Raw genomic sequence first — 24,344 nt, 5'->3', positions numbered from 1 at the left:
AGAACTACCAACATCACGTTTGCAGAAAAGCAGATACACAGTCATATCTCACATGCAGGCACAAACTAGCAGATGGTTTGCAAAACCAGGAAAGTGAACTTGAAGCACCCACTCTGTTTTTTACAACTTCACAAGCATGAGTTTTGCACGGAAAAATTACACGTGTACATCATTAGCAGATGCAGGTCCTAACTCTACCACTTTGATATTTCCTTTTAACTGCCTTGTTTCTGATGCCTTTTTAAAAGGAGCCCAACAGCTTCTCACTATTTATTCAAGATCTTGAAGAAAAATTATTCCTGGTGGGTCTTGAGCTCCCCCCATTGACTTCTCCCTAGCTGCTAACATCCAGGCCTCATTCCAACACTCCTCCACTGTCCAGACAAGCTTTTCTGGGTGGGATGCTGAATTTTTAAGGCAATGAAGATGTGATTGCCCTCTGCTGTGTGTATGCTCACTGCATTTTAGTTGTACTACTGCTAACAGAAGTTATTGCCGTATCTGGCCCTTCCTGGAGAGTGCTGCTACTCAGCTGAAGAGCTTATTTTCCTTTTAACTCCCCCTTGCTACCTGGCCAAAGTCTTGTGTGATCAGAGACACTCTCCTTATCTCAGCCTGGAGCCCAGGGTTATTACACACTCTGGATAATGCTCACCATCAGCACTCCAACGAGCCGACTTAATGGTGCCAGAATTTCTGAATGTGCCAGAAGACTTTTGGTATCATTTGCCATGAACACTAATCCATAAAGTCTGAGCTTCAGGCCATCCACATGTCACCCAAAAGGCTGGCAAACAAATCAGGCTGTCAACAGCCTCCAGCGTAGCTCAGGCTCCACTGACTCTCCATTGTTGGTGTTGACAAAGGGCGTAGCCATGCTCGTGGCTAAGGACTTTGGTTGTCTCCTGGCTTGTGACCAATTTCTACAGTAATCTAAGAAGAGACACTTTTTTTTCCTGAATAAATAACCAGCGTATCTTTTCTTTTTTTTTTTACCCATGAAACAGTTATGGCTTTGGGGAGATCTGAGCTCCTTCTCCAAAACAGGAAATGCAGTTCTAAAATGCAGCACCCTTATTCATCTCCTGATGCAGATAGGTGAAGTTCCCAGAAGAGTGAAGGCACTGGAATATTGTGGGCCATAGTTTAGGCTTTTTGTCACCTTCTTGGTCTTTAAGGTATGTTCTCTGCACTTTCTTATCTGTGTTAGGCACTCTGGATAAATAAAAGAGGGAGGGAGCAACCTTAGAGGATATCCCTTCAAAGAGAGATTATCAATGGCATATGAAGATGAACATAGGTCATGCTTTTTCTTTTCCTGTCCTGTGACATGAGGCTGTGTCAGGGAACAAAGGGATATGGCTAAAGGGAACTCTGATTATTCCTTGCTGTTAAATTGACTGCCTTCAGCAATCAAGGCTCATGGCTATCTAACTTCACATGAGGAATGGGAGCAAGACCCAGTGAGAAATTAATTTGGTTTTAGATAAAAGAATGGCTAAAGATTTTCACAGTTATGTTTTACACACTTTACTGGTTCTTTTCTATGAGCCATTTACTATTTCCTTCAAATATCTTTTTGCAAACAACTTCATTTAAAAATGCTTCCAGCATCTGCTGTCTGCATGGACTTGTCTTTTGGAGCATTTCCCTTTATGGCAAAGATTGTCTTACTCCACGTTTTCAGAATAGTGTGTAGCTTTACTTTTTCAAATATGAGATCAGACTTCTATAATGCCAAGGGCCCTCTAGCCCTGTGCAAGATCTGAGCAAATTATGCATATTCTATTCTATTCTATTCTATTCTATTCTATTCTATTCTATTCTATTCTATTCTATTCTATTCTATTCATAAACCTCTCCTACCAGTTTCTACCTCAATGCCTTCACATAGAACACAATGCTACATCATTAAGAATTATTTTATGTTGTTGGTTTATTACTAATCCTCAGACTAAGCTGAGTAATGCCTAGGAGAGAACTGTCATAATGAGAGAGTTTATATTACAGAAAGCAGACCAAGGCCTTTCATGTGGAAGGTGGGGAAGCTTATCATCATCCTGTAAGCACTTTGTACAGCTGCTGACTCGCCTGCAGGGAGCCACAGTTCATGCAAGCATGTTTAAACCTTTATTAAACAAGTCTCTTGCACTCATATCCTTAAAACAATTTCCTGATCCTTTCCACAAGTCGCTTGCCCCTTCTTCAAAATCTCTTCTTGCAAACCACTTCATTTATAACTGCTGTTTAAATATTTTGACATAATCTCTTAGTGAGTGGAATGGTTGCCCGAAAAGTCTTAAACCTCTTACATCTCTCCCCAGCCCACCTGAAGAGTAAGATCCTGAGAGCTGAGTATGATCTGGTATTCTGTGGAGAAAGAAACCTCTCAGAAGACAGATTCAGGGTGTCATCTGTTAACAATAATCAGAGTCCTTACTGGGGTACAGAGACAGGATGCTAATGTGGCAGTCCATTCATCTCTAAGACTGAGCAATAATTTCTTTCTCTTTCTCCAGAGTTCAATCCTCTCCTTTCCTGACAACCACCTACAGTGACTGAAAGCAAAGCTAAGCAAGAAACTGCTATCACAGTGCTTGCAGACCACCCCTAGGTGTTGCAAGTTGATATTGTCCCCCTCGTCCATTCCCCATGGAATCATATAATTACAGAATGGTTTAGGTTGGAAGGGACCTTTAAAGATCATCTACTCCAACCCCCTGCAATGAGCAGGGACATCTTTAGCTAGGTCAGGTTGATCAGAGATCCATCCAGCCTGGACTGGAATGTTTTCAGGGATGGAGCATCTCTGGCAACCTGGTCCAATGTTTTACCACTCTCATTGTAAAAACATTCTTCCTTATAGCTAATCTGAGTCCACTCCTTTAGTTTAAAACCATTACTGCATTCTTGCTCTAAGGCAACAGTGGTAATAAAAACCAACAGCAGAGTGTGCAGAGTGGAAAATAAACCCTCAAGTGACTTAATTTGCCCTGGACATTTATTCCTCATGGGACCTGGCACATTGCCATCAGTGTTGAGCATGCCAACAGAAAAAGATCTTTTGAATATTTATTCCTTTCTCAGACTTTTCTAGAGCTGATGGATGTTTATATGGAACAAAACAGACCAAGTTTAATATGAAAACCTACCAGCCTTCAGACAGTGGCACAAACCTTTGAACTAGGGATATTAATTGCTGTAATAATGGTAAAGGCAACACTGTTTCTCACAAGGTAAAAGGAGTCTGAGAGGGAACAATTAGCCAAAGCTAGGAACCAAACAAGCAGTTTTGTTTGGACTATGAACAAAGTCCAGTGGGTAGTTCTGGCCCATGCATGTTATGTCAAACCCGGGTAGCTGCAAGTACTGTATCCACTTTCCTACACGATGATATTGAAATAAAAGGCTGCAAAACTTAGATTTGTTTTTCTCTGTGGGGAGTGTAGAAAATCTAGTCTAGAACTTTTTCATTGCCAACATTCCAATAAACATACATTTTTTCAAGCTCACTGGGCAGTGAACATCATAGGTACACGTGATCCAAAAAGGAATTAAGCAAGTTAATTCAGTTGTCTCCCACCAGGCCCATTTTCATCACCGGTGGCATCACAGCTATTACATGTGGCTATTTTTAGCGTTAGTAAATAGCAGTAGGGCTGGTCTGTGGCAGGTGTGGGAGGCAGCAATGGACTTCATTACCTACGTTGTTAAAAACTCCTTATTGAATCTTATGAAATCACCGTGCTTTCCTCACCTAGAGAAAATAACTCCTGTCACTCAGAAGCTCGCAGGGCTTGATTTAGCGAAGTTCTTAGATGTTAAACCAGGACAACCCCTTAGGACTGTTCACAGACAGCTGCAAACGCCGGGTGTTTGCAATGGGCAAATTGGCAAATCCCGGGTGTTCCACGGTCCTTTCCACCCCTCAGCCCCGCAGTCCGTGGGAAGCGAGCAGCCCATCTCATCGGAGGTGTTGTAATAAGCGATGTCTCATAACGCCCTTCTTTAACCCGGAATGTGTAAGAAAATGAAACTTAGCTAATAATCCATTTTATTATAGGAGACGCCCCACTTGTATCCGTTCTCCCCCCTGTGCAGGAGACACAAGGGACAGGCGAAGGCAGACGGGGCAGCTTTCCCCCATGCCTCACCCTCAGTTAGAAGGCACCGAGGCAGGTCAAACCCGGCCGGCCCGGGACATCGGCCGATCGCTGCAGGCCGCAGCAATCGCAGCCAGCTCGGTGAGGAGGAAAAGAACAGCCCGGAGCCCACCCCCGGCTCTGTCCGCCCTCAGACGGGCCGGGCGGGCTCTGAGGCGGCACCGCCCGCCCCGCCCCGCGCCCCGCCCGGCGCCGCCCTCCCGCCGCCCATGCGCGCTCCCGCCCGCCTCCTGCTTGCTCACTGCGCGCCCCCTCGCACAGGGGAGACAGGCTTAAACAGCGCACGTTTGTCCTTCTCTACATAGCCTTTAGGTAGAGAGTGACACTTTTTTCTGTGGTATAAAAGACTTTTTATTGTTTTACAACGATTCATAGTGCTTGTGGCTGAAATGCAGGGCGAAGCGCCCTCCTAGGCCCGCTGTCCCCCCCTCTCTCTCGGAATAGGCCGGCCCGGCCCGTCACGCTGCCCGCTGCGGAAGGGGCGGGCGCGGCCGGGGCTGAGGGTCAGCGCGGCCGCCGCGGGGAGGGCGCCGCTACCGCCATGGCGCCGCCGCCGGGACAGACCCGGCTGCCGGACTGGGACGGGCTGAAGCTCCGCGTGCAGACCCTCATCGCCTCCCACCGCGTCATGATCTTCAGCAAGAGCTACTGCCCCTACTGCAACAAGGTGAGGCGGCGGCGAGAGCCCGCTCGGCGCGGTGCCCCGGCCCTCCCCTGGAGGGTACCTGGGCAGAGCTGTGCCCGCGGGCCCCGCTCGGCCCGGGCAGGGCGCAGGCAGCGGGGCTGAGGGGGGCGGTGCGGGAAGGGCACCTGCGGGCCTTGGAGCGTGCTGAAGGGACGCTGTGTCCGTCCCGCTCCAGCACCACGTGCCAGGCTTGAAACCCGGCGAAGATCCGTGTGGATCGTGGTAGTTCTTTCCCTTTGCCACGCTGGGAGTTCTGCACAGCTGCTTGTTCCTCAGCTCTACAGCTGTTCAAAGCTCAGGGTGCTGCCTGTGTTCCTTTCTCGCTGGAAATTTGGGTACCACGTTGGTGTTCGGCTTGGACAAAGTTGCTCGCCACGGGAGGGATGAGTCAAGTTTTCTTCCCTTTCTAAATTTAAGGAAGGTTGATTCAGTAGCAAGTGTGTAAGTTTTAAATCCTGGCTGCAGTGTGTGTTTAAAAGTAGAGAAGAGCACTCCTGGTTAATGGGATGTTTAGAGAAAAATACCTTTTTAGTCCTGATTGTGCATCAGTGTCACAGGCTGGCTATAACTAGTAAGCCAAACTCATTAAAAAACTCATGGCCTTCATTAGATACCATTTATGATACCAACAAACTGGTCATAGTTCACACAAGATCTGAGGATTTGTAGGCCTTGGCTTTCTTTACAAAAGGTATGTTATGAAATTTTATTTAAAGCTCACACTACCATATTTGTTATGGCCATGGTAGGAAGAACATAATTGGAACTGTTGAATCAAGTCCTGGTGTTCCTCAATAGAACTGATAGCCAGGAAAATACTCAGAAGCCTCACTCCCACTTCTAGGTTAGGTTTAGTTCTGGGAACTGGGGAGGAAAGAGATACTATGACCCCCTTGCAGAAAACGTAACTTATCCTATCTCACTTGCAACTTAATTGAGGTTTTGAGAAAGGAAACTTCTGTTTTTGGGAGGATCAACCAAACCAATGCCTTCTAAGAACCTTTTGGCAGGTAGTAGAGCATAGTACATAGCTCAAATCCTTCTTAACAACTTACTCTAACTTTCAGTAAATGAAGAGTTGGAGTCTTGCTCCAGTCTAGTCCAGTTGACAAAAGTGTTATCTTTTGCTGAGGAGAAATAATTTCTTGGGAACTTCAGAGTTTCCCATTGAGAAATAGTTAGTCATGCCTGTCAGTATTGCTCTGTGTGCTTTTAACACTTGTGATTGTAAATGCTGATGCTCATGGCACTCGGTTCAGTGAGTTTGAGATCACATGATGGCACGGAAGCTTTTTAAACCATGTGCCTTTTTCCTTCATCTGTTTGTGGTGTTGCAGAGGATCTAGACTACGACAAGAAGGGAAGAAAACACTTGATTTTAGTCCAGTAATTAAATTCCAGGTTGTTCTTTCCTGCATTTGTTCGTAGCTTCTCCATTAGGCAGATGGCTTGCTTCAGGGAGGCAATCAGATATGAAGAATGTTCTCCTTATTGTCTTGCAAAGGGGAAGAATGAATACAAGGAGTAAGAGGGCCTTCTGTCATGGCCCTTTCTGGGAAGGGGGGTTGAAGAACACTGCATGAATTTTTATGAAGAAACAGGTCATAAATAAGGCTGGGGGAAGCAGAGCTGACTGCCCTGGTAGCCTGCTTGGCTTATTTTCCTGTTTGGAACAGAAGAGAAAGGTAATATAACAAAGAAAATGTGGAGAAGGGGTATAGATTGCAGATAGAGAATTAGAAGAATAAAGTTTATGGAAGAAGGAAGCTTCACATGAGAAATCAAGTGATAAAACAAAGGAGTATCTGTAACACTAAGGGTATTAACAATTCCTCCTACCAAAGACTTAGAAACTAGTGAAAGGAATAGGAAAACAATGGGTAATGCAGGATTCTTGTTAGCTGATCCAGTCTATAGAATTAATGAAGTGGATATAATTTGAAAGTGTAGTTACAGGTTGGGTATTTAGGCTGTAATCGCACATTTCTGAGTTCTTAGACAGATACAAATAGTGTGCATTGTATTGTATTTAATGTATATGGTTGTCAGCAATGTGCTTTTGGTAGGATTACTTGAAAAACTAAAGATGTTTAGTGCTCATGCTCTGAAAGGACCTAATTTGGGGAAAGAATTCTCTGTTTCAAATGGAGGTAGCCATGCTAAAAGAAAATTGAAATTACACTTTTCTTCAGCAACAGAACTGCAAATAAATTCCCTAAGTGAATTAAGTAGGTGATTGTATTCAGGTTAGCTAATAGCATGACTTGGCAATTGTGCTGTTGTCCTTCTGCAAATGCAATTTGTTGTTCGACTGCTTTAACAGGGCAGTGGTGGAGAGGGGGTGGTGGTAGAATTACTTCCTTGTCATAACTTAACCTGGCTGTGTCTTCAATTTCTTAGCAACCAGAAAAGATAATAAGAAAGATAGAAATGCATGAGGAAAACATAGTGGTTTAGAATGAAAAAATGGCAAGGCTGAACATTGTGATACATTGAAATTTTAAGAGCAACAGCTGTGATTGCATAGAAGTTACTGGTTATTTTAGTTATATTTTATTCTATTACAGATTACATTCTCTATCCTCAGGCGGTTCTGGCCAATTCAGCTGTAGCTATTATGGGGTGTTAGCTGATACTTGAAAAAGCAGATCTAGGACATACTTTTATTATTTTATGGTATAAAGCTTATTTCAAACTTGCTTAACTATCCTAGTGACAGGAAGTGTCTCTGGGAAGAATTTCCTGAAGTTGAACCAATTTCTTGGTTTTAGAGGAATTATCTGTTGTTTAATAATGTTTGGAAGTATTTCTAGTCCATCACTTCTTGTGAAAACTGAAGGGATTTAGTATGTAGCTGAGGCCATTGCATTGGTAAAAAGGGAAGTAAATGAGCAGTGACCCTGCAGCCTTATATCTCATCCCAAACATTTGGAGAAATTACAGTTTTGGCTTTGGGGTACAAGGAAGAAAATCTCCGTGAATGAAACTGCTGAAGTTTCCAGTGGTGTGTGTGACACAGGAATTTCTTGACCTGAATCTATATTAGTTTTATTGGGTTCAAAGTTTTCAGTGGATCTTCTTTTTCATTAATTGGTCTAATAACTCCTTTGATCTCATTTTAATTTTGGCTTTTCCAATGACTTTGTAAGCTTTACAACTTTGTAAGCTTTACAACAAGCTTTCTGGTTGTGTGTTCCCTAGGGAAGTTTACTTCCTTTTAATTTCAAAATTGTTTTCTGGTAAATGCAGTTACTACTGAGTGCTCCAGTGAGTATTTCTGAGAAATCATTTCCTGTTCAGGTTATCTAGATATTACTCATGATTAGTGTGTTATCTTTCTACTCCTCCTAATCATTTCCTTCTCCAAAGTGAGGTAATCTATCATCTCTTGCCTGCATTGAAGATTTTGTAACTGCTCATGTGCTTGCTATGATCCTTCTTTCAGTTGCATTAGCACAACACAAGTATGATTTGTTCATAAGTGTAAAGTGAAATAGTTACCTCTAATTAGGATGCTGACATTTGTCTGGTATTTTTTCTTTCTGAGTATCTTCAGTAAAGAGTAAAGGTGGTCTAAATGCCTTAAATCTGTCCTTTCTTGAGTGTAATCTTTCTTGGTTTAGTAATATTCTGTCCTCCCTCCTGCCAGGGGCTGTTGCAATGTTTTGGCAGAATTTTTTAAAAAAGAAAACAAAAACTAATGAACACTTGCCTGTTACTCTGCTGCTTTGCTGCAAACTAAACAGCAGCCAAGCAGCTAATTTTCTGATTTGCCTCTGTATTCTTAATACTTCCTAGTAGCAATCACTTTAAGCTTTTCTTTCTAGATCTTTCATGACATTTAGCTTGGGATTTGTAACAGCAGATGCAGAGCAGGAGGTCTGGAGTGGTTCCACTGCAGGTTCCCTTTCATTCTGCCTTTAGCCATAATCATTTATGAGACAAGCCTGAGAGTAATGGTGAGCTTAGGACAAAAAATATCAAGGATCATTTGGATGGTTAGAGGACTGGAGTCTCACACACCCCGAATGTGTGAAGGAGGAGCTCGATTTGTTGAACCTTGATAAGTTCAAGGTTTTAGTTGCTGCCTTCAGCTGACAAGTGGGAAGACAACCAGACTGTTATTCGAGTTGCAGAGTGAAAGGAGAACCAACAAACATAAGTTGCAATGACAGACTCTCCAATGGGATAAAATGGAAGTTCTTTATGTGAGGATGGTCAAACGTTGAGCCAGCCCAGGTCTCTGTCCTTGTGGATATTCCAAATGAGAGGCCAGTGCTTGAGCAATGTCATCAGCCTTCACATTTGGCTCTGCTTTGAGATGGAAGTTCATGCAGACAAAAAGGTCCCTTATAACTTCCACTATTCTAAAGCTGTAGAAGCAATATAATCAATTACAGAGGCAAAGCTTTTTCTTGAATATTACAGTTTATATATGATGTGGTGAGAAACTTAATTTGTAGCTGGTACGGAATGCAAAATTTCTCATTTGTCTGCATAAAGCTGAAATTTAATCAGAAAACACTGGAATACTTGGTATTCAGCATAGTAACAGTGTGAATCAGAGTAATATTAAGAACATTTTATTACTCATGTGCTAGACATCTTTAAACTTAGTAGATGTGACTCAATATACTCTTAGTGAAGCTCTTTCAATAAATTTGAGGTTTGTCAGAAAGATGGTTGAAAAATGTTCAGACTCCATGCTAGCAAGTGGGTCCATCCTACAGGCATTCAGTGATTCTTGCTAGAGCTGTTTTCACATGCTAGTTTAACAAAAAATGTTACTTTAGAAATCCTTGTTTCTAAAAGGCTGCCCGATTTCAATCAGGTAATGGTACACTTTGTCCATCCAGAACTGAGGTTACAAAAACACCCAGCTGAGTGCTGGGTACATTTGGAAAGCATTACTTCCTTCTGCAGCTTTTTATAATGTTCTTTTTTTTTTTTTAAATTTCCTTGACAGTGTTTTGTTTTACATGTTATCATCTACTCCCTTTTTTCCCTTCCTTTTTTTTTTTTTGTTTTTTTTTCTTAGTATTACCAAAGAATCTTGCTGCTGCTTTATCTCTGTGTTTTATATGGCAGTCACTTCCATGGCTTTGGAAGTCAGCAGCTAAGCAAATTGTATCTAGAAGCTTTTTCTTAAGGTAATGGGACTTGTATTGGAAGGTTAAATGCTCTGGCTTATGTGAGGAACACACAAAGCATAGAAGTGCCAAACTGCCAGAGCTGAGTGGAGCCTGTGCCTCAGAGCACAGTAATGAGCCTTAGAGGTCTGCTGTGTGTGTCCAGCAGTGGAGTTTTACCCTGAGTGAGGAAGCCTTGCACTGTCTGTTCCTGTTGCAGGTGAAGGAACTCTTCCGCTCCATGCGTGTGGAGTACTATGCTCTGGAGCTGGATGTAACTGGTGAGTAGGAGAAAAAAAATGTATCACCTTCTGCTGCTTCATGTAACTAAAAATGAGTGACTTCCTTAAGCTGTCTTGAACTAATTGGGGAATGTGTGAAACAAGTAAAATACGTTTTAATATATGCAGAGATAAAGGCGAATAGGCTTTAATGTGGATTTTATACAGGATTTGTTTTTAATATAACTGAAGGCTTTGACTCTGTAAAAATCTATAGGTGATAGAAGATGTGAGATCTGATTTCTCTCCAAGGAGCTATGATTTCTGAAGGGAAAGCCTGGGGTTTTTTTCCTATTTCTGGTTCTCTTGTGGCTTGAGATGAACTGTTAATATTTGACTTGGTCTATGGGTGACCTTCTTTGGGAAAGGTGCTGAGTCACTGGAAGGAAGGGTAGATTCCAGTAACTTGGCTGCTGCTAGTTTCAAGTTGTTTTTTCCCTTAAAGTCACAGCTGTTTTAGTTTTAAGACATGTGCAGTGCCTTATCTGTATATGGACATAATGCATGTAGCTTTTAATGTAGTTTTAGGAAAAAATAGTTTCTTATATGGTTCTTCCTAAGCTCTTAAATGCATTTTTGGTAAGCTGTTAAGTGTCTATTATTTATTTTTTTCTGTACAAAATTAAAGTTTTCAATGCTTTTTTTAAAGTTCTAATGCCTTTCTTTTTTTCCTAAGCAATGTTTGGTAGAAATGTAGCTTTTATTCCTCTCTTCTTAGTTACTTTTACTTCTTATTCAAGTTGTCATATTGTGAATTAATTATAGCTCAATATATGTAAAGTACAATGCACAGCCTTTTTTTTTCCTGGAATTACTTCTAATTAATAATATATTTCCCTTGCCATTGCTCTGATTACTGATGCTAAATAGATACAATCTTAGAATGAAAAGAGTTTAGTCAAAGTGATTACTGTAAAGTCCCAGTCCCAGATTTACTGCCGAGAGATCCAAATTGAGCCTGTGTGTAGGTGCTGATGATTCAGATGACAGTCAGGTCAAGCAATGATAATTTCAAAATTAGAAAGTTTCTGACAGTGTGGTGGGTAGAAAAAGTAGGAAGGTAGCTTTAGGGTAAGTAGAAAAGCATGTTCATACTTCCCTTACCCATCATCTCATAATACAAAGCTGCTGGGCAAAATTATATGCCTGTGCACAGAATATACTCCAAAATAAAATAGGTCTCATGAAAGAAAAGATGTGATCATCTCTGATAACTGGAAAAGAATTTTTGTGTAGTATCAAATGTGACACTGTCAGAGACAGATAAAAATGCTTGAAGTATAAGAACTAAACTCGTACTACTTCTCTGTTACTCCCTTCTGTAGAATTGTGCCTTGAAATACCAATTTAATTTCTGTATTTAAGCCTGCTCCCTTGAGAAGTAGTTTCTAAAGACTTGCTTATGTCCAGGAAACCTACAAACTGTGTGTTTATAGTAAAATTGTTGTCTTGGCAGGCCTATAGTATATCACAGTCCAAACTTTTAATACTTCAGGTTGTTCTAGTTGCTCTGTTCCTGAAATCTATTTATAATGTACACATTTCTTTTATTCTTAGATGATGGAGCCAGTATTCAGCAAGTATTGGCAGAGATGACCAACCAGAGGACAGTGCCTAATGTATTTGTGAATGGAACTCACATTGGTGGCTGTGATGCCACATATCAGGTACCATGGCTTTAAAAATCAGCTGGAAGTAGGCAAGACTGAGTGAATTTGCTGTTTGATCATAGTTAAATTTTGTGTGACCCAGTAGACTGGATGACGTCGGTCAGAGGAGGCGATGTTATCAGTTATTTGCTCAGAAATGTGTGCTAATTTGATTATTTTTTTCTTTCTCTCTCAGGCTTACCAGGATGGATCACTGCAGAAACTCCTTGGGGACAACCAAATTCCAGAGCCCTATGAATATGATCTCATTATTATTGGTGGTGGCTCAGGTGGACTTGCATGTTCTAAGGTATGATGTGAAAATGGCATTAAAGAGCAGGTGGTATGTGAAACTGCTTCAAGAATTATTCTCTCAGTTAATTATATTGGTATAAAACAGTCTATATTTTGATGAGTATTACTGTTCAACTTGTTAATTGATGTTAACTATGCCTTCTCATATGGTGTGTGCTCTAGCCCCCAAACATCATGGTAGTGCTCCATTGAAATGTCTCCATTTTGTCACCCTCTTTTCCATCCGTGAACATGCCAAGTCAGTTCTGCCCTTCTGAAACAAAAGGAGAGCTAAAAGCATAAATATTGCTTTAGGTGAGGTAGAAGAGAATCATAGGCTACTGAGCCCTTCTCATACCTTTTCCACACCATGGCTTTTGACAGTATAGGAGGGTCTGGATGCAGCATTGAACATGCAAGGAGCCATTCAAGGTTTGGAAAAAAGTCAGTTCTTGGGGGATTTCAATTTTTGTCTAGGGAAGAAGATAGAAGAGCCATATATGATAATGACTGACTAGTAAGGGTAGCAAGGAAAGCTTCTATTAGTGCTAAGTGTATTATGACCATGAACGGGTAGACAAGCTTGCTTGGTTCAGTAATGCTGACTGGTCATCTCCATCTTTTATAGGAAGCTGCTGCCTTGGGAAAGAAAGTAATGGTGTTAGATTATGTTGTTCCAACACCTCTTGGAACCTCATGGGGTAAGCTTTTTTTATCTTCTATTTGATGATGTTTGAGTACCAGTGATACATACTGAGATGTTATATATTATGGATTTGTGTTCTTAGGAGTTGAGGCTGAATTCTTGTAATCCTGATACACAGATAACAAGAGTTATTTTCCTGCCATGCCTGCTGCTTTTCTAGATGGTTATTTCTGTTTTGGGCATTGCTAACTCCGTTCTTTGTTAAAATTTTTTCTAGCTTTGATCACTGTCAAACCATGTCTGGGTCGTGTGTGTGTGCCTGTTCACATTCTAATGTTTGTGCGGATATTTTGCCTTTTAGTTCATCCAGTTCTGTTTCGTAGACAACTGCTAGGCTTCCTTTAGAGCAGTGTCTCCATGGCTATGTATGTCTCACCTTTCCCTAATTAAGGATAGCTGCTGACCACTGGCACTGAGAATGAGTAAGGAACTTCAGTGTAACTTCTATGGAGTCAAGGAATGAATGTGCTCTTGTAGATAGTATTTCAAGCACAGGCATATTTCCAATGCCACCTTATAGATGATATTAAATTGTAGGAACTCTGGGCTTTTTGCCTTGCTTACTTGACAGCCTGTCTGAAGTCTGAAGCCTTGTGGAGTAAATAACCAGGCTCTGTGTTTGACATGCTGTACCTGTCTTGGGTCAGTGAGTCTAATAACATCTTAAACCAAATACAAGCTTAGTGTGTTCATTGTATTTAAAATGTCCCTTGCAACAGAAATTTCATGTTACTGGTATGACTACAGCAAACCTCCCTGAGTGATATGAGTGATTATTCAAAGCATGTGATAGAGAAAGTGTAAATTCTGTTCATGGAAGCAATAATGTGGTTCTTTCCATCTTAGGACTTGGTGGCACGTGTGTAAATGTAGGCTGCATTCCTAAGAAGCTGATGCATCAAGCAGCACTTCTGGGTCAGGCACTCCAAGATTCAAGGAAATATGGGTGGCAGTATGAAGAACAAGGTTGGTAAGAACACAGAGGGCAGACCAAGACTGTACAGATGAGACACTGAACTCAACTGTTCTTGTACTTTGGACTTAATAAATTAGAGGCAGAGTTCAGTTCACCTAACTTTCTTAGGTGAATCAGAAGGCTTGAGTCATAGAAACCTTCGGGGTTGAAATTTAATTGTGCTTTGTTCCCTGTATTAACGGAAATAAATGACAGAACTTCTAGAATGGGCTTAGTTCAGATAGTAACAAGTCACATAAATATTAACATAGTAGAACAAGACCTTAATATGTATCCTCATTACTGATAATGGTGTTTTCTTAGCATGATGTACAATGGCTAAGTTAAGTTTTTCTTCAGGGACACATTGCACTTTTATTTCTTTAAATATGAAATCAGTGTCTTGTTTCAGTTAAACACAACTGGGAGGTCATGGTAGAAGCAATCCAGAACTACATTGGTTCTTTAAACTGGGGATATCGAGTGTCCTTGAGAGAGAAGTCTGTGACATACCTCAATTCTTATGGAGAATTCGTGGAACCACACAAAATTAAGGTATGATCTGCATTTAAAATACTTAGCTGGGGGGGAAAACTCATGTTCTAGAACTGCCTTATAAAATTCAGCACCAGAAAGGCTTTATCTTAACATTGCCAAGTTAGGTCAACTGAAGTTAATAACTCATTTGTGAAGTTACTGATTAAAGTAATTATTGTACTTTAGTACCTGCCACTGTGTTTGCAAACCTAGTTATGCAAGAGTGATGTGGATATGTGTAAACCTGTGTCTTGTAAGAATAGAGGAAGATGGTCTCAGTTTCTACCTTCATGACTGATTTCAGCAGCCTGAGTGAGGAGATAGGGAAAGAAAGGAAACTCTAGATGTATGATTTTGCGACTTGGAAAATCCTCATACTAAAGCTTAAAAGCTATAGAAATTAAAGTTAGATTAAGTGCTTGCATAAGAGCTCTGCTAGAACCTTGTGCTGTATCAGCATACAAATTAAAGTGTCAGTTTTGCAAGACAAAGCTTGTTCTGGCAATCTTGCTGTAACTGATCATACTGAAGCAAGGTTAACCTAGAAGTGCATATTGAAGTTAACTGTTGCACTCAGTGGGATGTAATTGTCTGTTTTCAATATCAAGGCTGAATTACTGATGTTTTAAACAGAGCCTGGGACTGAAAGACAATAGTAAATTCAATTTACCTCATCTGCCACTTGTTCAAGTGTCCAGGCCACTTAAGTGTCCCTAATCAATAAATGAAGTAGAAAGAGAGACTTCCCAGCAGGAGGCTGGACTAGATGACCTCCTGAGATCCCTTCCAACCTGAATTACCTGTTGACTCAATGGGGAGAAAATTTTCTTTCATCTGTGATCGAAAACTAACAAAGAGCAAGAATGAAGGTCAGATTTTGGGAGAGATGGCAAGATGAAATTTCCAAAGATCAAGGGTCTCTAGAGGTCAAATTAGTTAGAATTTATGGAAGGTTGAGTCTTAGGCACTCTGAACTGAAATCATGTAACTACTTAGCTTTTTAATTTTTTTTTTTAATTTTTACATTAGCCTAAGAACTAATTTATGTTATGCTGTCCCTCTCATTGTGTTGGCCTTTTACTGGGGGGGATAAGGGGATTGTCTTAATTTGTTGTGACTTTTTATAACTCAGAAGTCAAATTGTTATGAATAATTCAATCTAAATCAGTAGTTAAAATGGGCAGGATTCAGAGTAAGGGTTTTTAAGTGATCTAATGGAAGAAAAGCCTGATAGTCTGTGATTTAAACCTGTTGGTCTTCAGTGACCTGCATGGCATCTCTAGTTTGTTTCCAACTGCTTATTCAGGAAATAATTCAGGAAAGGATTGCATAGCTTTTATCTTAAAGCATATGAAAATGTCTGTCTTAACTGTGCCTTCATCAACAGGCAACTAACAGAAAAGGACAAGTAACCTATCACACAGCAGAGACTTTTGTCGTGGCAACAGGAGAAAGGCCAAGATACCTGGGTATCCCTGGAGATAAAGAATTCTGCATTACAAGGTGAGGTGAAAAGGCACAGAAGACTGAACTTGTCTGCTTTATTGTTTGCCAAGACAAACAAGCTTGTGTTGGAAGAACCTTGTAACTTAGACTCCTTCTCTTTTCAGTGATGACCTCTTCTCCCTGCCTTACTGCCCTGGCAAGACTCTGGTTGTGGGTGCTTCCTACGTGGCTCTGGAGTGTGCAGGGTTTCTGGCTGGCCTGGGCCTGGATGTCACAGTGATGGTGAGGTCCATTCTTCTGCGGGGTTTTGACCAAGAAATGGCAGAAAGAGTCGGTGCCTACATGGAAACACACGGTGTGAAGTTCATCAGGAAGTTTGTACCTGTTCAGGCAAGTGCTTCCTTCAGCGTTCTTCTCTTAACACATCATTACTTTAAACTGTACATGTGAAATGCAGGTGTTGTCTGGGAAGGCTTTGGCTCTATGCAGAAATAAATGTTTTATGAGACTGAGCTTTTTTTACTGCTTAATGATAGATTAGTAGGTCAGTGCTTGAATGACAATGGAAATGAGCTTTGCTGCTTCAGGTCATTCTGAGCTTACAATAATTTACACAGGTTGAGCAGCTGGAACAAGGAATGCCAGGAAGACTGAAAGTGACAGCAAAGTCTACTGAGGGACCAGAAATCCTTGAAGAAGAATATAACACTGTAAGCATTTCTGGATTTGAAATAAATGGCTATAGATGCACATGAAAAATATTGAAATACTTTTTCTTGAACAATTTAAAAAGTTGTTCATGTAAATTGCTGGCAGGGGAAAAAAAAGTGAAATTTCAGTATTTGTCGTTAGTTGAATGCTATTAGCAAAATGGGTGAAACTTTTTGTGCCTGGAAGTTAGTTCATATAAACAGTGTGGTTGTTTCTGTTTTTGGTTTGGCTTTTCTGTTTGTTGCATCTCTGAAACACTGTACATGGAAGAAAGTTGTTTGTGGCTCTTTCAAATTTTGGAAAGAACGATTTGGAAGTCATATTATTCATATGCTTCCATTTTTTCACCAAAAGACTGAGGAAAATCTTATTTTAAACTTGTCTTGCATAAAGTTATTGCATTTAATTTTGGGTTTTTTTAGGTTTTGCTAGCCATTGGTCGTGATGCATGTACCAGGAATATTGGTTTACAGACAATTGGTGTCAAAATCAATGAGAAGTGAGTATTGCTGAACTCCCTAAAACCACTGAATGCAAGGATTTTTTTTATCTCTGTAAAAATACCTCAGGGTACTGATGTTCTTTAAATTCTCACTGTTATGTATGGCAATTATGTGAACCTTTTGAAACCTTTTTTGACCTGAATTTGAGTGCAGTTGTCCATTAACATAATTTCTATAGTATGTACTTTATGATCAATTATTCTGAGTGAATACGTACTCGTTGGTCGTTGTGCTGCAAGCATAAAGCTGTATAATAATCAGGTGAAAGATTGAGCCCAAAGATGTCTGAGCATCTGTCATCAGCCAGGCACTGTTGTTCATGTCAGAACTGGCCCACTGAATACAGACTACAGCTGTGTGTCAGAGTTCAGGGTGACTGATGCTCTGAAGTTTGCAGTTGAAGTAAAAAAAGCCTAAGTATATTTAATGAAATGAGCTCAGTAGTTAGAATAGAGTTTCTCCCCTGTATTTTGCAGAGATCTGAGGAAAGTTGTGATGCTGAATTCTGTGGTCTTCTGTTTGTTTTAAAGGAATGGGAAAGTCCCTGTAAATGATGAAGAGCAAACCAATGTGCCTTATGTTTATGCAATTGGGGATATCTTGGAAGGAAAGCTTGAACTTACTCCAGTTGCCATTCAGGCAGGGAGGCTGCTGGCCCAAAGGCTGTATGGGGGTAGTTCCAGAAAGGTAAAGCTATAAGCATACAACTTCAACTTAATTCTATGCTTTTTGCCTTAAATTTGCAGTAATATGAGTTAACTTATCCACTTGTCTGTGAGCTCTGCAAGTGTTCTGTTAAGTAGAAAAGTTCTTATGTAACTTTGTTATATGCTGTGTAGAACTTGCATAGTCTAAATATGATTTTTTATTTTCATTTTTAGTGTGACTATATCAATGTACCAACAACAGTGTTTACTCCTTTAGAGTATGGCAGCTGTGGGTATCCTGAAGAAAAAGCCATAGATGTATATGGAAAACAAAACTTGGAGGTAAGAACACCCAAGAGTCAATTAACTTGTAGCTTGAGGGTGTTTTTCTTGGGCCTTGATGCTTTATTCTCAAGGCATAGTGTTAACAAGATTAGAAGTTTAAATGGGTAGAACTGTTGTGGCTGTGTTTTCATCTGGCCAGCAAGGTACTGGACTCACAGAAACCCAGGACTGGACTTAATGTCATTAGAATTGTGCATAACTATTTACAGGTGGCTGAGAATCATTTGACTTCAGGAGGCCAGACTTGGGTTGTAGGAGTTTTGTTGTCATCAATTAGTATTTTATTGCTGAAGTGTACGAAACTCCTGGGATGAACTATTTTCTGCTGGTTCACTGTACTTGAATTGTGAATTTATTTTTTGCTGACCTTAACATATGTCTATAAGAGTATTGGGTATAACTTCCCCATTTTATGGTAATTTCTGGCACATCTCTGAGGAGTTATGTTGAAGCTGCTTGCAAGCCTTGTGTTTAATTCCTTGCATCTTTCAAAATCACTTGACATTGAGCTTCTGCTGTTAACTGTTTTGCATAATAGGTTTAAACTTATAGTAACTGTAAGTAATTTTGTACTTATCTTTCTGAAAGTTTGATTTGCAACTAGTCTATATGGTAGCTGTTGCTGTTTTTATCAAGTATTTAAATCAGAGCTGCATGGTTGAAGTCAAGTCTTCCTCTGCTGAATTTTGGAGGATGGACTCTCTTGGCTTAGTAGGAAAAAATTACTCTTGTCTAGTTTGTTATAGACAAGAATATAGTGGGTTAAATGTCAAACCACCTATTAATAAAGATACTAAAAAGTAGAATTGTGCCTTACTGAATCAGTGAAATTCTAATGCTCATTTTCTTGTTTTCCTCCCAGGTTTATCACACTTTGTTCTGGCCACTTGAATGGACAGTGCCAGGCAGAGATAACAATACCTGTTATGCAAAGATTATCTGCAATAAACAGGACAATGTAAGTAGCAGGCTGGAATGGATATGCTGAGGGTGTTCTTGAAATGGAAAGAACTGCAGAGTTACTTTATTTGAAGTAGTTAATTTTTTCTTAAAGACTCTGCTGTTGACCTGTTTGCATAACATTTTTAGTGTAGTGGGAGTTACACACTAAAGTTTTGTCAAACTTTGTCTGGTACTGACTCACGTTTTTCTCTCATCTGTTCTAAAGAATCGTGTGATAGGACTGCATATTCTTGGACCCAATGCTGGTGAAGTTACCCAGGGTTTTGCTGCTGCAATCAAATGTGGTCTCACCAAAGAATTACTTGATGAAACAATTGGTATCCATCCTACTTGTGCAGAGGTAAGAAAGGGGGAAGGCACAGCCTGATTTAAAACCTGCTCTGCCAAGAGAAAATCAGTATCCGTGTAGATGATGATGCAGGCAACAGTAAATAAACTCTTCTTTTGGTCTCTTGCAGGTGTTCACTACAATGGATATTACCAAATCTTCTGGGCAGGACATCACTCAGAAGGGCTGCTGAGGTTAAGCCTGCTGTTTTACATGTTTCCATGTTGTGCACTCTTGGTCCTGTGGAAGCTCTAATACATCCAAGTGCTTTGCAGCAAAGTAAACTTTTGCATCAGTACCACTGTACGTGCTGCAGCTGGGAGTGGTGCCTTGGAGAGGCTTCCTCAGCGTGAGTTGTTTCACATGGGAGCAGTAATGCAGCAGGGAAATCTGGGACTGTAAATCCTGACTTTGCCTGGAATTAGCACTGCGGTGCTTTCTTGACGTCATAGCTCGGAACCTTCCTGCAAGGTGAGCTGTGACTGATGGCTGCCAGGCAAGGCTGGGAGCCTCTTGTCTAGTCAATGACTGAACTCCTCCTGAAGGAAATTCTTACATTGCACAAATTAAAGCTAATGCTTCTAGTTCCAGTGTCTTGTACAAATGCTTGAAATAGAAGACAAACATATAATTGAGTGATACTTGCCAACAGTTTACAGTTGACTGATTTATCTTTTTGATGCATTTTGTTATACTTAATTGTATGTTCAGTTGAGCCAAGATGGCATAAATAGAGTGCAGTGTTGAGCAGTGCAGTTCAAGCACTAGTCTCCCATCCCAATCAGTCTAAAACATCAGAGTAAGTAACTTAAGACACCACTGTTGTTCACATTCACAGATTTTTGACCTCAGGTGACATCATGTGTTTAAAATCAAAATTTGAGGTGTAGACATTCTTGTGTGTCAGGGCTAAAGAACGTAAGGGCAAGACCATGTCAATTTGCTTATGTCTGGTTTCATCTCTGTAACTTAAAACCTCACAGAAGCCAGAATTGTCAGTGCTGTTGTATAGAATGCTGAAGTCCTGGAGAAGCAGACTGTCCCACTAACACAGTAGGTGTCTGCCCATGGAGGCAGGTGTTGTACAGAGCTGCTCTGAATCATGTGGCAGCCCAGGGCAATGACCTGCTGTGTTTGTGTAGTGTTGTGTACTGTCAGTACTTTGAAGCTTTCTTCCACCCCTAGCATTCTGTCCTGGGGGAATTGTGCTTGAATCTGGCTTTTAGTTTTGTCCAAAGAGGTGTTTTGAAAGACTGTTCTGAACATTGTATGATAGTGACCAGTTTTTAACTATTTAATCTGTGACCTACTGTGGAATTTGAAGTTCAATAAACAATGCATACAACACTCTGTGGTGTCTGACCTCGTGGTTTATGTTGCCTGAGACTTTATTTGGCTTCAGTTATGTTGTGTATCCTATACAGTACTAAAACCTCTATGGATTTGTGCATATTGTAATCTTTTAAATGGAGAAACAAATTGTCTTGTAATCCCTGGGGGCCTTGCTCAAGATAGCAAACGTGCTTTTCTTCAGGTATGCAGAATTGAACTTAGGCAAGTTCAAACTTGGAAGAACAGTTTTATACTATTTCTGAATACCTTAAAGTTGTATTGTTTAACTGTAGCACACCTCAAAGATGCTCAGTACAATCTAGTTAGAGTGTTAGCAGCAAATTTTGCTGGTGTTCAAGTTCAGTAACTCATGGAGTCTTTGGAGTTTTACTCAAAGTACTGCAAAATACCTTCACTTGACAGGGGAGATGCTGGCTGAGCTGCAGGTGCTGCTGTGCTGCAGATCTCTGGGAAGTTACTTCTGGTCCCACAGAAATGATGACAAACTGACTGGGAATAGCAGAGTTTACCTGGTATAGCCATGTTTGAGAGGAAGGGAGGGAGGAAGCTGAGTCAGTGAGTGCTAATTCCTGAATTTGCTATTAGTAAACACTAATTGCGTTTTATTTCAAATGGAGATTTGATTTGCAGGTTCAGGTTAATTGATCAATAATTACCACTTGCATATCTGTAACAGTGTCCTAATTGCAGATGTTCCTTATGTCATGCTTGCCCCAGCTGCCAGCTCTAGGTGATACAGAGAGCTGGTGGCACCAAGGACTTTCATACAGTTATTCTTCTAAACCTTCAACTCTCCAGTTAAAATACCCAGTAAGTAGCTTATAGCTGGAGGAAGTGAACATGCCACTTGTTTCAGAAGGTTCACATGTAAAATAAAATGTGCAGTGACAAGACAACAGATCAAAGCCAAAATGTTAAGCTGGACAGTAGGTATTAGAGAAGAAGGTAAGATCTGAGAGGTGGAACCTGTAACAACAAAATAAACATCCTGAATTTGGATAGTAAGGACACTCCAGCAATGGCATTAATGGCAAAATGGTGCTTATGTTTCTGTTGTCATAAACATTGCTCAACAAATTCTGAAGAGCTGTTCTGTGTTCTTAAAACACTGGTATTTATTCATGCTCTAATACCAGGAACGTTTTATAAGTTGTAGTTGAAAATGCTCAGTTGTGACTGAATCTGTGCTTAGCTACTTATCTAGATTACTGATAATTATGGCACTCTGTGTCTAGACTGGAGCTCTTGAAACAATGGATGAACAGCAAAGCTGTGTGCTTTTTTAACTTATTGATGAAATTTATCCATTTCAGGTCCAGAAGTGGTTATGATTATAGTTATTGTAAACATGGAAGACAATCATCAAATTGCTAATGGCTTTCCACATAGCTTAAGTTTTAATTATATCGTGAGCACTGTAATTTGTCTTGAGTAACAAAGCAGCTAAAGTTGGCCTGTGCAAGAGCTGTGGGGGCAAGTAAGACACAAAAGGGGGAGCTGAATATTCTGTAATAAGCCATGAAATGCCAAAATTAGACACAAAAGCCTTTTCCTGGGTAACTGAACTGTTTAAAGCTTCTGATTCTCACAATTCCCCTTGGAGCTGCTTTTGACAAAGACTTGATGTGTTTACCCTTTTTCAGCACATCTCATACTGGCAGAAAATTGAAAAATAGTTTTTTTTCTTTTGCTCTAAACTGAAGCTAAAAGTACATGTCAAGCTTCCCTGAATATTGGCAAGGGAAAATTTCAGGATATGCCTTAGAGTTGGGAACAGCAGAGGAAGGAAGAATCAAGCATTTTACCTAAAAATAGTAGTGAATCTATTGAATGTCATGTGCATTGTGGTTCTTGCTCTGTAAGGGGAGAAATACTCAAATTACCAAAATCAGCTGTAAAATTGTCTGCAGCAGATGGATATGAATAGAAAAGAAAAAAGTGACTCTTACCTAGAGGTTCAAGTAGAGATAGCAAAGTTTGAAGTTTTTTGACCTGTAGTAGTTTTTACTAACTTTTCTTTAAATAATTTGCCATTCTTACAATGTGTAAAGTTCAAACATTATAGTGGTGAAAATCTAAAGACTTCTAGTTTTTACATAGAAAAAGTTGTCTTAAAAAAAAAAAAAAGATTATTTGGAAAATTTATTTGCAGGATTTGGAGCCATTTAGCAGCTTTGTGGTTTTGACCATTGAGAGGACAGAAGTGTTATTTCTTTAGTGAACTTGGTTAAAAATTGCTACTGCACTTTTCTGAAATACAAGAGTTTTGGGTTGTGTGTGCACTGTGGTGTGTAAGGAGTTTGGAATTGTCTCTCTTTCCCACTACACCCTGCTGAGATGGATTTGCCCTATTTGTGCTGCTGCTCCATGTCTGCCACTGCAGGTGCCCCTGAGCTGTGACTGCATGGGCTGAGCACTCAGTGAACCCAAGAGATGCACAAGAAACTCCCTTTAAGCAGTACTTGCTCTGCTGTTTGCTGTTCACAGAGCTGATGGCTGTGGGTAGATGCTGGCAGGGTTCACCATTGCCTTGTCTTGTAAAAATGTGACTCTTGGAAACCTGGCACTGACTCCCTTATGTAACCTTGCCTTGGATGTGCTCTGACTTGGGGCTTGCATGGTGTGTGGGCGAGGGCAGTTCAGGGCAGGGATGGGGTCTGGGCTATGGCAGCCGTGGTGGAGTGCAAGTCATGGGGCTGGAATTGTGCACTGGGAGGGCAGGGGCCCACACTGGAACAGGCTGGGCAAAAGAGGAAAAAATTGGTGGAAGGGGAAGGATTGGTTTTACCTGTGATTTTTTTCACTCCTCCTTTTCCTCCCTTGCTCAAGCAGGATCAAAAATCATGATGGAGGCTGTAGCAGCCTGATTCAAAAAAGGTTTGCTGAGTCTATCAGCCAAGTTTGTTTTCAGGTGATGTGTCTGCATGTTCCATCTTTTCTAGGTGTAGGTAGAGTCCAGTGAGCAGATTGGGAAATAGACTTGACTGTGCAGTTCCATTCCTTTGCAGGGAGAACTTCCCTCAGCTTGATTCATTCTGTTCCTCTACTCATCTGTCCCCTTGACAAGATCACTGCCTCACCTGTGGGATATGAGATCTTCCTACTCTCTCCCCAAGAAAAGAGGCCCCACACCTTTCCCTGGAGCAAACACCCCCTACTTTAATTCTGTTCCTCTTCCTCTGTCACTTTCCAGGCTTTTGATTACAGCCCAATTGCATTTCTATTGCTCTTGAATGTTAATTTTATTGACCTTTGCCAATCCCTGCCCTCCTGCCAGCTGAGGGGCAAGCTTGAAAAGGATTATTCCTCTCGAAGGTGATGAAAAGTGCTCCTTGATTGCCAGATTGGCATCTCCATAACATTCAAGGTCTCTGCTGGGCCAGGGAGGTGGAGGAAAAAAGCTTGGGAACCAGGCCAGCTGCTTCCCACGTTGGATGAAACATCATTAAACAGCCCCTTCCCTTCAGGCTCTGGTTTGTCTCTCCCTCTTATTAAAGGAGATGAGTTTCTAAATTAGGAAGCCTAAGATTCTGCTGTTGAGATGATCACATTTAATTTATCTTGCACTCTACAGGGGCTGAAGTTCATCTCGCTGATCCTGACCTCAATCAGCAGGAAATGCAGACTTTTAAAGTGTTTGTGCCTTGTA

General features: G+C 40.8%; 1 protein-coding gene across 1 annotated transcript; it reads left to right on the top strand.

Moving 5' to 3' along the window:
* The first annotated feature begins 4,426 nt into the window (after nucleotides 1-4,426).
* On the top strand, nucleotides 4,427-20,689 carry TXNRD3 (thioredoxin reductase 3). Its single transcript, XM_056501374.1, has 16 exons — nucleotides 4,427-4,830; nucleotides 10,198-10,258; nucleotides 11,816-11,925; nucleotides 12,104-12,217; nucleotides 12,830-12,902; nucleotides 13,754-13,873; nucleotides 14,275-14,417; nucleotides 15,787-15,902; nucleotides 16,010-16,235; nucleotides 16,463-16,555; nucleotides 16,979-17,055; nucleotides 17,590-17,746; nucleotides 17,941-18,048; nucleotides 18,914-19,009; nucleotides 19,220-19,354; nucleotides 19,473-20,689. Exons 1-16 carry the CDS (start codon nucleotides 4,705-4,707, stop codon nucleotides 19,533-19,535), a joined length of 1,818 nt encoding a protein of 605 aa, XP_056357349.1. The 5' UTR covers nucleotides 4,427-4,704; the 3' UTR covers nucleotides 19,536-20,689.
* Nucleotides 20,690-24,344: the final 3,655 nt, after the last annotated feature.

Source organism: Oenanthe melanoleuca, chromosome 12 (genome assembly GCF_029582105.1).
Source record: "Oenanthe melanoleuca isolate GR-GAL-2019-014 chromosome 12, OMel1.0, whole genome shotgun sequence".
Lineage (NCBI taxonomy): Eukaryota > Metazoa > Chordata > Aves > Passeriformes > Muscicapidae > Oenanthe > Oenanthe melanoleuca.
Note: the sequence above shows the minus strand (reverse complement) of the source record. Positions and strands in the feature narration are given on the sequence as shown.

Bases quoted from the DNA above. Each gene is read 5' to 3' on its own strand.
- TXNRD3 (XM_056501374.1), top strand. From the start codon at position 4,705: ATGGCGCCGCCGCCGGGACAGACCCGGCTGCCGGACTGGGACGGGCTG. The intron at 15,903-16,009 runs GTGAGGTGAAAA...TTCTCTTTTCAG, and splicing joins AAAGAATTCTGCATTACAAG to TGATGACCTCTTCTCCCTGC. The intron at 19,010-19,219 runs GTAAGTAGCAGG...TCTGTTCTAAAG, and splicing joins TCTGCAATAAACAGGACAAT to AATCGTGTGATAGGACTGCA.